Source organism: Agelaius tricolor, unplaced genomic scaffold (assembly GCF_023055355.1).
Source record: "Agelaius tricolor isolate 1412-34295 unplaced genomic scaffold, bAgeTri1.0.p SCAF_2, whole genome shotgun sequence".
Taxonomy (NCBI): domain Eukaryota; kingdom Metazoa; phylum Chordata; class Aves; order Passeriformes; family Icteridae; genus Agelaius; species Agelaius tricolor.
The window spans coordinates 91,018,192-91,034,727 of record NW_027269262.1 but is presented as its reverse complement, the minus strand read 5'-3'; the positions used below and the strand labels follow the sequence as shown (position 1 = coordinate 91,034,727).

Genomic DNA, 16,536 nt, shown 5'->3' with positions numbered 1-16,536 from the left:
CTGCTGAGAGTCATTAAAATAAGTAACAGGAAGGTCTTGTGGGTATTGATCTCTACTTAGTCTCACCTAATTAACATCTTTCAGCCAGAATAGATTAATATAATAATGAATTTAGGAAGGAGGCAAGGTGGGGAAGTGTAAGTTTCTTTCTTACCTTTTACTGTTAATTTTTTTACCTTTTATATTCCCCAAAAATCAAGCAGAACCACAATTGAGAGCCCAGCTGATATTCACAGCTGTAACTTGCATGCCATAACATAAAATGGTATAAACCATCATCTCCAGCCTCAGATTGCCTTGGAGAGAGTTTTCCCAGACAGGTTTTCTTGCTCTGGAGTTAGAGACAAGCACTCCCTCACTCACAAAGTGCCATCACAGAACACAGTCCCACATGCAGGTTTTGGCTGGGACACAGTTAATTTTCCTCACAGTAACTGCTCAGGGACTGTGCTTCGGATTTGTGCTGGAAACAGTGTTGATGACACAGGGATGTTTTTGTTACTGCTGAGCAGAGCTCACACTGAGCCAAAGCCTTTTTCATTCCTTCCCCCACCAGCCAGGAGGCTGGAGAGCACAAGAAATTGGGAGGGGACAAAGCTGGGACAGCTGCCCCCAACTGACCAAAGGGATATCCCAAACCATATCATGCTCAGAAATAAAACTCTGGGGGGACACTTGGCTGGAGACTCTTGCTTGGAGACTGTGACTCAGTCAGTGGTGAGCAACTGTTTTCATTTGCATCACTCCTCTTTCTTGGGTTTTATTTATATATCTTTGTTATTTTGCGTTTCATTACAACTTAATTTTTATTTTATTTTATTTTATTTTATTATTTATTTCATTTCATTTCAACTTTCTTCTCTCAACCCATGAGTTTTCCATCTTTCACCTTTCCAATTCTCTTCCCCCCAGTCCTGCTGAGGGCAGTGAGTGAGGGGCTGTGTGGTGCTCAGTTGCCAGCTGGGGTTAAACCACAACAACAGGTTGATCCCCTGTGGATGGGCTGGTCCCAATGTGATCCCAGTCCCATGTGCAGAGGTTGTTCCCACATGTCCTGCAGCAGCTGGGATGTGCTGGGATGTGCTCTGCTACAGAAGTCAACACAGCAGCAGGTGATGCTCCTTTCTCATCACCTGCCACACTCCAGGTGTACATCCAATCACTCTCATGGTCATCATGTAATGCCTTGAGCACTGACCTACTCTTTTATAACACTTTTTTCTGAAGGCAAATCCTCTCTGTGCAGCTGAGCTATTCACTCCTTCCTTTCCAGAGCCATGGGCTGCTGTGGAAATCTTCCATTCCAGGCAGGGTGACAACCCTGGGATGAGCAAAAAGATCCAGAGCTAATTTGTGTCAAAATCTGAGTGTGGGAGAAGAATCTGTGACCTAGGTTCAAATGCTGGAATTCAGTAGGAAATGTGTAACTTTACCACTGGTCAAACATGCAGTTGCACTTTTTGAGACAAGGTGAGACAAGAACTTCTGGAGAAGCAATGGTTGGCAGCTGTGACCAAACTGACTTTGTGGAGCAGCTTTCAGTCTTAAAACTCTGTGTCTATAAAACTGGTTTAAATAAATAGAAGCATCTCTATACACATTTGGTCCAGTTGGGGCATTATATTGATAACTCTTGGGCATCAGTAGCACTTTTATGGACCTGCTGTTTCCCAACTTGCATGTATCCAGAAACAGCTAAGAAACATCTCCTGAGAGATCTGCTTTTTTTTGGCAAGTGTCTGACAAATATGCAACCAGTCTGGATTGATACAGGGCAAGCAAGTTGCAATTAAAATAGCTTTTTGGTTCGGATTATACAGGCCTCACATTGCAAATATCATGGCTGGAGGCAAAGGGATGGTTGTGGGGCTAAGTGAACTTTTCCCTTACAAGGCAGGCTGCCCTTTGTTATTGAGGGACACATTCTAAAATTCAGTAAGTCATCCTTTAGTCAATAGACAGTGGCAGAAATCCTCAAATTTGAAATAATCTTGTTACAGACCTGCTACATCAACATATCATGCTGGGCAAAAGAACTGCTTCTAGCTAAGCATAAATGAATCATAACATTAATGCAAGAGGGGAAATGAAAGTTTCATTACTCAGGGTCAGGATTGGCATAGGCAAGGTCAAGGACAGGGCTTTTGATCTGTCCAGGTCATTTCAGAGCACTGCCTGAGCAAAGGCACTGCAATGAAGTCAGAGAAAAATATCTTCATGCAGGGGTGTAGCTGAAGGATTGAGCAGAAGGAGTTAGAAGCAGAGGAATGGAAAGGGTTTGCATTTCAAAGCCAAGTCTGTGCTGCTCTGTAGATTTCCTGAAACTGCTGAGGTGAATCACAAGGAAGAAGGGTTGGGAATCTGCTCTTCCTCTGCTAGATAGGGAGAGGGTTTGCTGCCTCCTCCAAACTGCTCACTAGGGAGCTGTGTCGAGGGAAGTTTGGTATGTCTGCATTCATCTCCCCATTAAAAATGTTTTCTGCCTCTCCTGCAGGTTGCAAGAGTGTTCACTACGACCTTGTCTTCCTCTTGGACGCCTCCTCCAGCGTTGGGAAAGAAGATTTTGAGAAAGTTCGTCAGTGGGTGTCCAATTTGGTGGAAACCTTTGAGATTGGCCCAGACAAGACCCGAGTGGGGGTGGTGCGGTACAGCGATCGGCCGACCACGGAGTTCGACCTGGGCAAGTACAAAACCCGTGAGGAGATCAAAGAGGCTGCACGACAGATTCAGTACTATGGGGGTAACACCAACACTGGAGATGCTCTCAGGTACATCACCACCTACAGTTTTTCCAAAGAAGCTGGTGGGAGACTTAGTGATCGAACTGTTAAAAAAGTGGCCATCCTTTTGACTGATGGAAGGAGCCAGGATTTTGTCTTGGATCCAGCCACTGCAGCCCATCAGGCTGGGATTAGGATTTTTGCTGTGGGTGTTGGAGAAGCCTTAAAAGAGGAACTTGATGAGATTGCTTCAGAGCCCAAGTCTGCTCACGTGTTTCATGTCTCTGATTACAACGCCATCGATAAAATTCGGGGGAAGCTGAGGAGGCGTCTCTGTGAGAGTAAGTAGAGCTTTCCTTTCTGCAGAATTAGAATAGGTTCAGTTCATGGATATGAATATTAGATATGCTAATTTCATGTAGATATGAAAAGGTATGATTGTTTTCTTTCATGCTTATACTTCTTTATTTTCATGTGTTCTACCCAGCTCCACTCAGTAAGAGATCACTGAAGGATCTCTTAGGCCAGGTTGGCTGCAGCTTTGAGCAGCCTGATCTAGTGGAGTACTGCTTAGGGCAGGGATTTGGAATTAGGTGATCTTTAGGGGCCCTTCCAACCCAAAGTATTCTCTGATGTTGTGATTCTATGATTTTACTACAGGAGATGTGATGGGTTTTTCTGGGAAGACAGCACTAACTATAGGTCAGCTTCCAGAGTAAACCATGAATTAACTTTTGGCTCTGATATAGTTCAAATACTTTATAATAATTTGGACTACTGAATATGAATAGTGACATCTTATTTATATCCAGATTTTGGTTTACTTTGCATAGGACCTTTTTCCCCTTTATTTTCTAGCACTGTACTTTGGAGAGAATGCTCTGGGTGCTGCTGGGGATGATCCTTAAGGAAGCAAAGGGATGTTTATGCTTTTCTGCCTCTCAGCATCTCAACTCTACTGACAAATGGTGTTCTCTAGTGCTCTGGCTGCCAACAGCATAAGCATTGGTGATGTTTTGAATGACTTTTAATGGAGAAAAGTGTGGGGTATTTGCACTGCATAAATGACCTTTATTTTCCAGCTCCTTGGTGAAGAGGATGGGAATGGCATTGTGGCTGCTATCTCCCAGCAATTAAATAGGAGCAGCAATCACACAGCTTGCTCTTCCACCACTGATAATTCCCTCTCTTGTTCTTAGTGACTCCATGAAAAATGCCTGGTTTTGCTGCTTTTTGCAGTGTTTGTTCTGATTACTGTGAGCAGGCCTCGTAGCTGATGTTGTGAAGATCTGTTATTGCTTTCTGGAATCTCCCTTTGTAAGAAAAAAAGCTCTGGGTTTATGTAGAGTCCTTAAGGAGTGACAAGTGCAAGCAGGCAGAGTCTAGTTGACATTACCCAGCAATATCAAGATGGTTCTGCTTTTTTAGCCTAAACATAAATGGGTAATGGAGGATGTAATCCCAATACAAATGGAAGTCATGGGGAATAATAACTGTAAGCTATGCAGACTGAAGGAGCTTGGTTTTTTTCTGTGAAAATCTTATGTAATCATACACACATCTGGGCTCTAGTAGAAAATGGTAAACTCTTCCAACTGGCACACTTGACCAACTCAAACAACCTCCTGTTGCAGCTGCTGAACACCAAAAATGTGATTTTCTTTTGCAATTCTCTTACTTTCCTTTTCCAAAGCAAGTGTTTACTCTGCTTTGTACCTGGGACATCATTTGTTGCCTGCTCAAAGAAATCTTTTACCTGCCTGTCAGAGAAAAAACCATCTGTCTGTGGCTTTCTGAGCCCACCCAGTGTCCACACAGGCCAGCATAACCCCTCTCCTTGGATTGCAAAGGACCATCCTTCATCCTGGATGATAGTCACTCCCCAAGGTGTTTGCTTCCACCTGCACTGGTGAGCTCAGTGAGAAATGGGGGCTGTGCTCAGTTCAGCACATCTCTGCTGCTCCTTCCTCCTGGGGGGAGGACTCCTCACACTCTTCCTCAGCTGCTCCCTCCATGTGTCCACAGGTCCTGCCAGGAGTTTTCTCCAGCATGGGCTGGGTCACCGCCTCCTTCAGGCATTGCCCTGCTCCTGTGTGGGGTCCTGCAGGGGCTGCAGGGGGATCTCTGCTCCCCATGGCCCCCCCTGGGCTGCAGGGGCACAGCTGTCTCTCCATGGGCTGGGATGGGTTTGCAGGGGAATCTGCTCTGGCACCTGGAGCACCCCCTGAGCCTCCTTCTGTACTGGGGCTACTCCTCTCTCATGGTCCCACTTCTCACCTCTGACTGCAATTTCTCCTGCATTGTAAGTTTTTACCCTTAAATACACAATCCCAAAGTCTTCCCTGATTTTTTCCTCCTGCATTTAAAACAGAAAAGGTGCTCTTTAGCAGAATCGGTGTTATTATACTTATTTAGTTTATTGCTTTGCATGCAGAAAGCTTTTAAGAGGCATGATGTTTAGATCAGGTCTAAAAAACCATGAAAATCTTGCTGAAACAGAGGATGAGGTAATGAGAGCACCTCCAGCAGAAATATTCTATTAGAGATCAGTTACTTTTTTTGTTACCTGCATGTGTGAGGTAGAAATGTTTTGGGGGATGAGAGAATGGAGATGGAGAACAAGACCAAGTGATTTCTTGTGCATGTACCACTTTTAAATTCCATGCTAATGCAGTAGGGACAGGAAAGCAGTTCACTGTGATGGCTGGGCCTTCTACATGCTTAGAAGATCAAACTTTTAATAGCTGTTGCAGTTAACTTTGAGTGGTTTTGATGACAGCTCTGCATAAGACATGAACATAAAAACCACGGGGTGGGTGGAAAATGTGAGCAGGGCTCATGCCAAACTGCTGTTTATTTTGTGCACATCCTGAGACAAAAGCATATATTGCCACAGCCAGGCTCTGGTTTTAATAGACATAATCCTGTGTAAGCTCCAGGGAGACACATGAATCAAAGGGTGGAAATGGGAGGAAGATTTTTTTGTACTGACCACTGATGAGTCCTCCAGCCCTGGTACTGCTACTGAAATGTGAAGGGTTGTGAAGTGTTGCAAATGCTGGATTTCATGCCAGCAGCTGTTCAGAATTGCTTGTCTCAGGTCTCCCTGGACATCTGGCCTAGACTCTGTCATTCCATCTTGCTATATTTGACTGAATTTATTGCTAAGAAGATGTCATTGAGGGCATTAATAGCATTTTAGCTCTCATTTGATCTTGTGGCAGTAAGCATAGCATAATCAAAAAAAAAACAAAAACCAAACCCCATGTCTGCTCAGTAGGACATTGTGGCAAGGGGAGATATTTTTGCCACACATCTCCATTACATTCTGGACTATAGTTGGCTGGCAAGAATGGGTGATGCTTTCACAGGAAAGCAGGAGAGATACATTCTGCTAAAAATTCCAGAGATGCTACATGTTTCCTAAATACAGTTCCTGCTTATATGTTGTAGGGATAACAACAGGCAGCTATGGAATATTTAAAAATATACTAGACCAAAGGACTGTCATCACATGAATCTCAGATACTTTGCAAACAAAAGGAGATGAGGCTGAATTCTTCTAATAATGAGTTGGTACCAATGGTTTGTCATTGATTTCTGTTGATTTAGTGAGGTCTGTGATAAGATATCAAAAGCAGTCGCATGTCCAGATGATTCAAAACATTTATATTTCTATTTTTACATGTCTTTGTTGACTTTGGGTAGTGTATGAAGTGCATAAAATATAAGACATATGCTACCCCTATTCTGTTACTGATGATGAAGGGCTTCCAGCCTTCAAAGCAACACCTTGAACATCCATCAAAAGGATAGTCTGAAAGCTTCAGAAATGTCCTTTTTTGAGGTTGTCTTTGCCCAGGTTCATGATATATTCACAGAAGAACAGCAAGCTGTTTCTTTTTGGCCTTAAGTGCTAAAAATACCTCATGCACAGAGACCATGACAAAGGGTAGGCATTTGAATTGCCATATTTTGATTGACACTTCCTAACAGACTCCTAATTGACACTTCCTTACCAGTACAGTCAAATCTCACAAAAGTACTGAAATATTGGAACATATCAATACCTAAGGATATATTCCACATTTTGCTGCTTAAGAAGATGTCCAGATTAAGTGCAGATACTAAGAATTTGACCATCACTTGAAAATCTAGTGGCTTTCAGATGAGATGGCTTTGGAAGTCTGCTAAAAGCTCAGCAGACAACTGCTGCTTTTTAAAAAGCTGCATCTGGGCAGTGACCCAGATGATGTCACCTCTGATGTGTCCTGCTGCTTCTTGATGCTGCACTCCCACAGCTGTCCTGGTGCCTTTCTCAAGCGCTGTAACATCTCCATCTTCCAGCAATCACTCATGGTACAGACCACGGGATCACTCAACCTTTCATCACCACGTTTGCTGGCTAATTGCAGCTTTCTGTGAAGGCATGAAAGGTCTGTGACAGAATTTCCAACTGATTTCTCCTTTACTTGAAACTAAAGGGAAAAAAAAAGACTTTTCATGGATGTCAGGAGACAAAATGTTTGTTTAGTGGTGATCTTCTGCCATTTAGTTGAGGGACTGTATGGTATCTTTTGGCTCCTGGAAGCACAGCAGAGATATTCAGATATTCTTTTTCTCTTACAGAACCTTTTATTTTCAAATCAAATGTCTGAAACTCTCAGATCTAATTTTCCACTCGGCCCAGTCATCACCAGCTTAGAGAGAAATGGTTCCAGAGCTGGTGTCTGGCAGGCAGCTTTGAACTCTGTGGATGATCTGTGGCTGCTGGTTGCCCCTCACTTTCTCCACAGATCAAGCAGTGATTGTTCTCCCAGATCATAACTACAGCTCTGTTCTGGCACTGTGTAATCTCCACATCATTTAAATGTTGCATGCCCAAAGAAGGGCATCAAAGCTGGTGAAGGGTCTGTCATGGTTTGACACTGGCACAATGCCAGTGCCCCCATGAAGATATCCTCTCCCTGGTAGCTGCTGTGAGATGTGACCAGGAATAAGCAAAGCAGGCTCCTACTTAGGGAAGAAAGAAAACAAAACTTTATTAACTACACTACAACTACAAATAAAAAGGAACACACACACAGGGAAAATGAAAACCTCACAAATGCATTTCCTCCTCCCCCCATCAAATTCCCAACACAATACACCTATTCCTCAAATCACCAACTCTCGGTCCAGCACCACCTTTTAGACAATCAATCCTCAGTTCATCAAGAGGAGAGGAGTCCTTCTTGTACCATGGGCTTCCCCTGGAAACACAGTCGAAGCCTCGTGTGTTTTGGTGTCACTCGTGGCACCACCTGGAGAACATCTGCCATGGTGACCTCTTCCTTTCATGTCCAGTGCTCTCACCACTGAACACGGACCAGAACTGCTTCTAGGGTTGTCTTTTAAGGATCCTCTGTCCCGATCCAAAAAAGGCACAGTCTCTCCTTTGGGACACCTGTCCCCCCCATATTTTTTCACCCCCTGGGGCCGAGGGGCACCAACACTGAACCCTCTTGGCTCTGTGGCCATTGCCTCCCCCTGGATGCAGTCTCTGTGTCACAAGGAACATGGTTCTGTCCATGGCTATACAAAAAGAGTCCAGCAAAAGCCACTCCATCATCTCTTCCCACTAGGATTCTTCTCTACTCTTCTACTATCTCTCGCTCGCCCAGACCTCTCTCACACTTGCACATTTCCTTCCTCATCTTCCACTCTATCTTCTAGGAGAGGTCAATGATCTGTAAAGTTCTCATTCTCCAAAAAAAAAGGGTTAAAAGCTCCTACAAGTGGCCAGCTGAACCCCCCCCTTCTTCTCCTTCCCAGCCGTGCTGCCGGCACAGGCCCATGTTTATCAAGCTTCAAGGTTACAGTCTCAGGCAGCGGCTCTTTCTCCCTCTCTCTCTCTCTCTCTCTCTCTCTCTCTCTCTCTGTGTCTCTCAGCAGGGGCTGCCCGATGGCTCCCGGTGTCTCTCTCTCTCTCTCTGTTTCACCCTTCCACCCCGGGGCTCAGGCCTACCTCTCTCGGCCACATGGCTTTCCCCTCCCCCTGCCCAGCCAGCAGCTGGGCCGGGGCACAGACCCGAACTCTTTCCCGCCGGAAACCCAAGAGGACCCTCCCAGGGGAGAGCTCTGCTTTTAACCCCGTGTTCTCAGAGGCGTGTCCATGTCCCAATGGCCAGGTTAAATGCCAATATTAAAGTCTGAATATCCATTGGCCAAAAACACAGCATCCCAAAAACCACATTTCCTGTCAAACCACCACAGGGTCTTTATCATGAGTCCTTTGAGTGTTGGCTGAAGGAGCTGGAAGTTTAGCCTGGAGGAAAGCAGCTGAGTTGGAATCTTATTGTTCTCTACAACTCCCTGAAAGGATGATAAGTTTCTAGCTTTAGAATTTTTCAGATCCTGTACTGCATTAGTGTAGAACTGAACCCCATTTAGGGTGTTAGTAAGCTCTCTTCACATTTTGGTCAGACAAAACAATCCCTCCTGGCCTGACAGCCAAGGACAGCCTCAGCCTCAGACCCTAAAAAAGCATAAACAAAAGTGAATTGGGAGGAAGCAAACTGGGGGAATAAGACTTCATTACCTGAAGCTGTAACTGGACAATTAACCCCTGATATGCTTATAGACCACACTTATATCAGTCTGAAAACCTTGTGACCATTGTCCATCTTGGGTGGAGTCTCTGTGAGGCTTTTGCACTGCCCAAGGTGTATCCACTGAGGGCCTTTAATAAATATCTACTTCATTTTCTAACTCTGTCTAGCCTCTGTTCTAGGTAGCCATTCCAAGGCATCACAGCCAGGTGGGGATTTGTCTCTTCTTCCTGGTAACAAGCACGAGGACAAGAGGAAACGGCCTCAAATTTCACCAGGGGAGGTTTAGATTGGATGTTAAGAAAAATTCCTTCACTGAAAGGATTGTCAAGCAGTGGAAGAGGCTCTCCAGGGAAGTGGTGGAGTCACCATCTCTGGAGGTATTTAAAAGATGTGTAGGTGCAACACCTGGGGACATGGTTTAGTGATGGACTGGCAGTGCTGGGTTAATGGTTGGACTCTCAAGGGTTCTTTAGGGTTTTTTCTTAAATGTTCTTAAGGGTTTTTTCCAGCCTAAACAATTCCATGATTCTAAATAAATTCTTATTTTGCTTGGTAGTCTGAAATGAATAGGTTTATTCTGAGATTTACAACAGTGCTGTTTTATGACCAGCCCCACTTCTAGAAAAGAAAATCTTATTCTTCCTAACTTCCTTCTCCCATCTGCCAACACATGCATTTATGTGGCCTCACCATGAACTACAGCAGGAAGCCAATGAATGTTTTTGTTTCCTTTCCCAGATTAGTTTTTACTCAGATTTATTTCACCATGCTGTCCCAGGGGAGGAACTGGCACAAGGTGAGAGCAGCTAATAGGAGCAGAAGGCCTGGATTGTGTCCTTTGGTGCAGTGCTAGCTCATATCAGCTTGAAGAACTTTAGTTAAGGACTTCAGAAAATTGAGAAAAATCCTTCATGCGCTCCCAATGCAGACCTGAGCTGCTGTGCTCTGGTTTATGCTGTGCATAAAGTGGATTTCTGGGTAGGTTTTTCCCATTCAAACTCCACTTCTAGGCTTCAGCACAACTTGCTTGTCTTGAGAAAACATCTTGCCTAACAGAAATATCCCACTGCAGATGGATCTCTTGAGGATCCTGCCCCATTTTCCTTAGCCAGGCTTTCCAGTACACACAATTGTTGCTGTTTTACTGCTGCCTCAGCTCCTGTTGGTTCAGGGAGGGATGGCAGAGCTCTCCTCCTCACACAGGCTGTGTCTGGCTGGGAGCATCTTGCTGGGGGCTGTTGGTAGGAGGGATGAGCAAGCTGCCACCACCTTCACTTAGACACAGCCTGTCTGTCAGTGCCTCCAGGCAGCACTTTGATATTTCTTTGCACTTGGGCAGCTTTTCTCCTCCAGAATGGATGTTAGCTCTGTTAGAGTTTCAGAGAGTGATTTATTGATTTATTTGCACTCCCTTGTACGTTGGAAAAAGCAATGTCTTAGACATTGCCTTCAGGTGATGAGGGCATTTCAGCATCTGTGGCCTGATTTCTTCTTTTTGCTGAGGGAGAAAAGATATGAATCCAAAAGTCATCCAAAATTCAGAGTTTTAGAAATAAGTCTGTGACAGAAAATGGTTTTACTTCTTTTCTTTGATGCAGTTTGTGAGAAAAGGAGTCTGTTCCATACCTGAAACTTCATACAGACCACTTGGAATATTAATATGGGACTCTGAAGAAAGGAATATAATAAAATGAGATCAATTAAACCTTTTGCACTTGCCTTTCTTATCTCTATCTTCTTTCTTTAGCAGTTACAGACAAATAGTAGCATTATAAACCACAGGCAATCACTTTATGTAAAACAGTGAATCTCTGGACTGCCAACAACATCTTGTCTGAAATCACAAAATCTGTTGGATGATAACATCTTCCCTAAATTGTAATAGGTTTTCTTGCATTTCAGACAAGAAAGATCTCTGAACACTCTTTGATGTACAGTAAAAATAATTGTAAAGACAAAGACTCAGATTAAAGTAAGTCCCAGATTTGGAAAGAAATATTGAGACAATCAGGAAAAGCATGGGTCTCACAGCCCTGTGAAAAGGTAATGTGCTGCTTGGAGGAAAAAAAAGGGTGGGAGAGGGAGAATGTGGTGACTATGGAAGCCATTTCTAAATAATGTAGAAGTGAAGGAGAAATACAGAAATAGGAACAGGCAAAAAGCTGGAACATATTCTTATGTGCTAGAAGTATCTTGTTTTTCAACCCTGTCTGCAGCCCACATTGGTTTTGCAGGAGCTGTGGGTGCTCAGCACTTTCAATACTCAGCTGTGGAGCCCAATTCTTCTCCAGCTGCAGTCAGGAGGAGGCTTCCTGTCTGCTCCAGGGGAGCCCAAATGATGGGGTAAAAGACACAGCTCAGCCTTGGGGCAGCACTGTCTCTCCTGGTGGGACTGCTGAGGAATTCTCAGCAGAAAGAACCTCTGGAGATGCCAGATGCTCAGCAGGAGACAAGGGCAAGGCACTTAAAAACCTCTGAGGCTTTAGGTTTAGTTACAGGCTTTTCTGTCCAAGAAAAACAAAGCAAGGAGGAGAAAACCCTTGGCATGTGGCCTTCACAAGTCTTAAATCCTTTAAATTTCAGCAAATTTGTACAGTCAGGCCTTTCTTCCTCCTTCATTTACAACCCCTAAACTGACCTCACACTGAAAGGACACCAGCAATTTAAAGTCTTAGTGTTCTAAGCCTGCTTTGGGGTTAATTTGTATGCTTTATGTGACTATTCACATCAAAATCTAATGGTAACTCCCAGCACAATAGATAAATGGAATAGACCATTGCCTGCTGGGGTTAGGTGCACCTGCAAATTAAAGATTTCCTCTGCTCTCCCTCGATTTGGGGATGTAGTTCTTTTTAGGATAGGGAATGTCTGGGGTGGTGACATGGAGATTTATTCCCAGTTCTCCTGATGGACCTGGTAGAATTTATGGAAAATCATAGAAAAGGTTGAATCTGTATCACAGCATGCAATGTAATGAAGTCATAAGATTTTATATTTCTAAATCCCAGTGGGTTTCCTGAAGTCCCCAGCTTCTTATAAAATGAATATTTCTGTAAACCCATTATAGCATTGGGGAGCTTGGGTTCTCAGGGCTGGTGAGCTTTTTCTTTTGCTCCTGGCTCCATAAATTCCAGCCTCAAAGTCTTGTGAGGAGTAACTGCAATGGGAGCTGCAGATCCTGTGACTCAGCCTAATGAGATAGTTTGGAGGTACCATGGCAGGTCCTGGGTTTCAGAGAAGGATGAAATGTTCGCTGGTAATGGGCTGCCTGTGTCACCTGGGAAAAGGTTTGGCACAAAAACTCAGCTTTCTCTTCAAATAGATTAACCAGAAAATTTGTGACTTTTCAAGGTGTTGAATCAAGTGCATCACCTCATAATTGAAGTTATTTTGGAAACAATTTCACAGGCAGAACAGAACTATAAGACAAATTATTACACAAAACCATGTTCAGAGCTAGATAAACTGTCACGTTAACACCTGGAACAAAATGGGCAGGACCACCTATTTTTAAGATCTGGGATGAAACCATTGCTTCCAGTTCTGTGTTCAGCTGAGCTGTCTTTAGAGGCCTGTATTATTTATTTCTGTGATCAAAGCAAAGCTGGGCATTTAAGGTTTAATGGCTTATTCTGAAGCTGAGGTAGGTAATAAAATCACAGAATGGCCTGGGTTGGAAGGGATCATCTCATTCCCATCCCCTTGTCATGGACAAGGACACCTCCCACTAGACCAGGTTGCTCAGGGCTCCATCCAGCCTGGCCTTCAACACCTCCAGGGACCAGACATTGGTTGAACAGATCTGTGATACCTGTAAACCTTGAAACCTTGCCACAGAGAGATTCATGTTACTACTAGAGTTCAAACTCAAGTGACAGAATGATTTCCTTTCCTCTCCTTTGGCAATATGAAGTGGTGCATCTTTTCTTCTGTGGAAGTTTGTAAATACTGCTGAATTTCATTTTTTTTCTTTTTTCTTTAAATAAACCAAGCCAACAAACAGAATTGAATTCTAATGTGCCAGTCTGTTGAGAAAATTTCTTGCTCAGTGGTAGAGCTGCAGTGTGGTTTAACTGGTGGGCTATTTTTGTTAGTAAATTGTAGGGTTAGTGATTCAATCCCATCAAGTTCCCTACAAGTTATAGCCAAATACCAAATTCCTTTTCAAATCAGTTAGCTTGTTTATGATGCAAAACAAAAGCAGTGGGAGTGCTCTGACACCTTGGAGAACTGCTTTTTTTGATAAAGTGCTAATTAAGTTCTTTAAAATGCAATTAAGAAATTGTTGCAAGCTCTGCTGTATTCATGTACTTTAAAAGGCTGAAGAATAGTTCTAAGTTCTGCATAAAATGCTTTTTGGCATGCTCTATACTTTGGGAACTGTGAGTACTGCTGCTAATCCTAGCCAGAAGTAAGGAAGGTACCTTTCAAGTGAGGTAGCTCAATTGGATAAGGTGATTTTTTTGTCACTTGCTCCCCTTGTCTGTTGAACAACAGGGTCATGGGACATCAGATTCCTAAACTCCATTAATTTCCTTGTGGATTAGTCAGTTTGGCTATAACTTCATCTATACTCTAGGAAACAAAGGAATTTATATATAAAATGCACATATATGCATATATGTTTGCCTATGTGCATAGGGCATATGTTTGTTTCTATATGTATAAACTCTGAAAAATAAACCTGTGTCCTTTCAGCCTGAAGCACCAGTATTTTCTTACAGTGAGGTAGATAAAGCTATAACATGTTAAAGCTCCAGAGAAGATGAAATACAGGACATTTTTACTGCAGACCACACACAATCAACCCAATCCACCACCTCTGGGGGAGACTTCAGCTACACTGCCATAGGAATCACTGTGCTTTGTTCCTCCAGGGTTTTACAGCAAGATGGATAGGATGTATTAGTATGGATAGCATATTATCTATATATTAGTTCTACATCTACTGTAAAAATCTCTCTGATTTGGCACTGGAGATGTAACACTAACAAGACACAGGTGGGATGGTGCAGCAGAATTTTAGTCACTAGTGCTAAAGCTTTGTGGCAAATTACTCTAATAGGTTGGATCAAAGGGTGTTCCTGAGCTGAAGATTGAGGTTGGATCAGAACTGAAAGCCATAAATAGATATAAAAATAGATTTTGTATCTTTATATTCAGGTATCTTCTGTAGGATTCATATCATCATACTGCAGTAGCCTGAAAATTATTTGTCCATGCTCTTTTGATAGTCAGTGGAAAGGAGTGGACATCTCAAGAGAATGTTTCATCCTCCTTGAGGATGACTGTTTGAGACAGGAGACATGATTCAACCTCTGAGTGCCTCTCTCTTTTCACTCACTTTTGAGAGAGCTTATGTAACTTTCTCATTGGATTCTTCACTTTGACAGCCAACAGCAAAAGAGTTGAACCTTTCCCTGCCACGTTCTGGGAATACAATAACGTTTGCTTCCTTGTGACAGTAAATTCAGACTGCTGGAATTTATATTACTGATGGATATTCAGGCCAGTATTGCAAGCTGAGGTGGATGTGCTGCAATTCTCACCCAGCTCCCTGATGCTGCAGGGTTTGTGCAGTTGAAGGAGACAATGTCAGTTTAGAGAGCTGTTACCACATATTAGCATATGTTTAGGGTCAAACATAATTTATTTAATCCCTAAGGTTCTACTCCTGTGAGAAGAATGGTTCCCTCTCCCTCATCTTTGGCTTCTGCCTATATTTTGTGATAAATTGGTCCTTGAAGTTAACTGTGCTGTGATATTACCTGCTGCAGTCTATTGACTCATTTATAGCAAGATAATACTTTAAAAAACAAATAATGACTGCAATACAATTAAGAGTAACAGAGACAGCTTTTTAAATTGCTACTATTGAAAGATACCTTTGTTGCTAATAGCTTTGTTGTTGTTGTTGTTAATTGAAGCGTGAATCCACTCGTGCTTAATGATCTTTCCAGTTCTCACTGTAACAAAGTCAGACCCTAAACCAGACTGTGCTTTGCTGGAACCAAAATGGGAAGGATGCCAGCTCAGACCAGCTTGAATGTAAACCAAACCCATGTTGCTGGTGCATCCTGGTTGTCTTCCCATAGAGACAAGCTGAAAATTCACTTGGAGGACCTGGTGAACAAACCCAGTGGAAGAACTGCTGTGATAAATTCATCCTGCTATGAATGGCATTTAAAAGCTGATTTTGAGCCAGTGGAGTTCTGAGTATGGTTAAGGTAATTAAACAATCTTTCTTATCTGATTATTATCTGATAGAAACAAACAGAAATGGCTTTAAACTGAAAGAGATTGAATCTAGATTAGATAGTAGGAAGAAATACTTTGAGGGTGGTGAGGCACCACAAGCTCCAATGAACCAGGACTTTGGTGTAGCAGAAGGTGTCCCTCCCCATGAGAGGTTTGGAGCTGAATGATCATTTAGGTCTCTTCCCAACCAAACCATTCTATGATTCTATGATTTATTCAAATTTTCATTGAATTCACTCTGAGTGTCTTTTGCAGAAGTGCCCATGTAAATGGCACCAAAAACTCTACCAAGCTGTAGAGTGCTGGTTTTGGCTGGGATGGAATTAATTTTTTTCGCAGTGGCTGGTATGGAGATATGTTTTATATTTCTACTGAACACAGCATTGAAAATGTAGAGATGTTTTTGTTATTGTTGAGCAGGGCTTGTCTGATGGAATACAGCATGCCTTGTCTCAAATATTTTGACTTGCATATAAACATAACACATATAAGGATCATGTTAGAGAAGGGATGTGCTCAGGACTAACAATCCCTCAGGGGCCAAAATGATCCAGAGCAGTCTTTGAGTCACAGGTTCCTGAAACCCAGTCTCAGTGCTCTCTGGTGCAGCACACTGATCAGGCACTTTGGAAAGGTCACTTTGGTGTCTGGACTAGGAAACTGGATGTCCTTTTTTTCAGTTCCTGACACCATATTTCCCTAAATATTTTGGCAGTGTCCAGCCCCAGGAGTTTTGCAAGAGGGCAGATGTTGGCCATAATGTTCCTTCCCTAGTCAAGCTTATTGACAACGTTCAATCACCACTCCCACTGCAGAGAAATAATCCCTCTTCTACACCTCTGGATCTATTGGAGCTCATGGCTCTAGTGAAAAGGACAAGAGAGTATTAAAATAGAAGGAAATCCTCATTATCCTTGCTTGTGATGAATAGGATATGAGTCTTATTTGAACTGTGAGTGTATAAT

General features: G+C 43.0%; 1 protein-coding gene across 1 annotated transcript in view; it reads left to right on the top strand.

The window, feature by feature from the left end:
- The window catches only part of COL22A1 (collagen type XXII alpha 1 chain), a 241,495-nt gene that overhangs the window by 28,923 nt on the left and 196,036 nt on the right, over window positions 1-16,536 (top strand). The window contains exon 3 of the mRNA XM_071421854.1: window positions 2,495-3,061. Within this exon, the coding sequence (XP_071277955.1) occupies window positions 2,495-3,061 (567 nt within the window). The remainder of the gene's footprint in view (window positions 1-2,494; window positions 3,062-16,536) is intronic.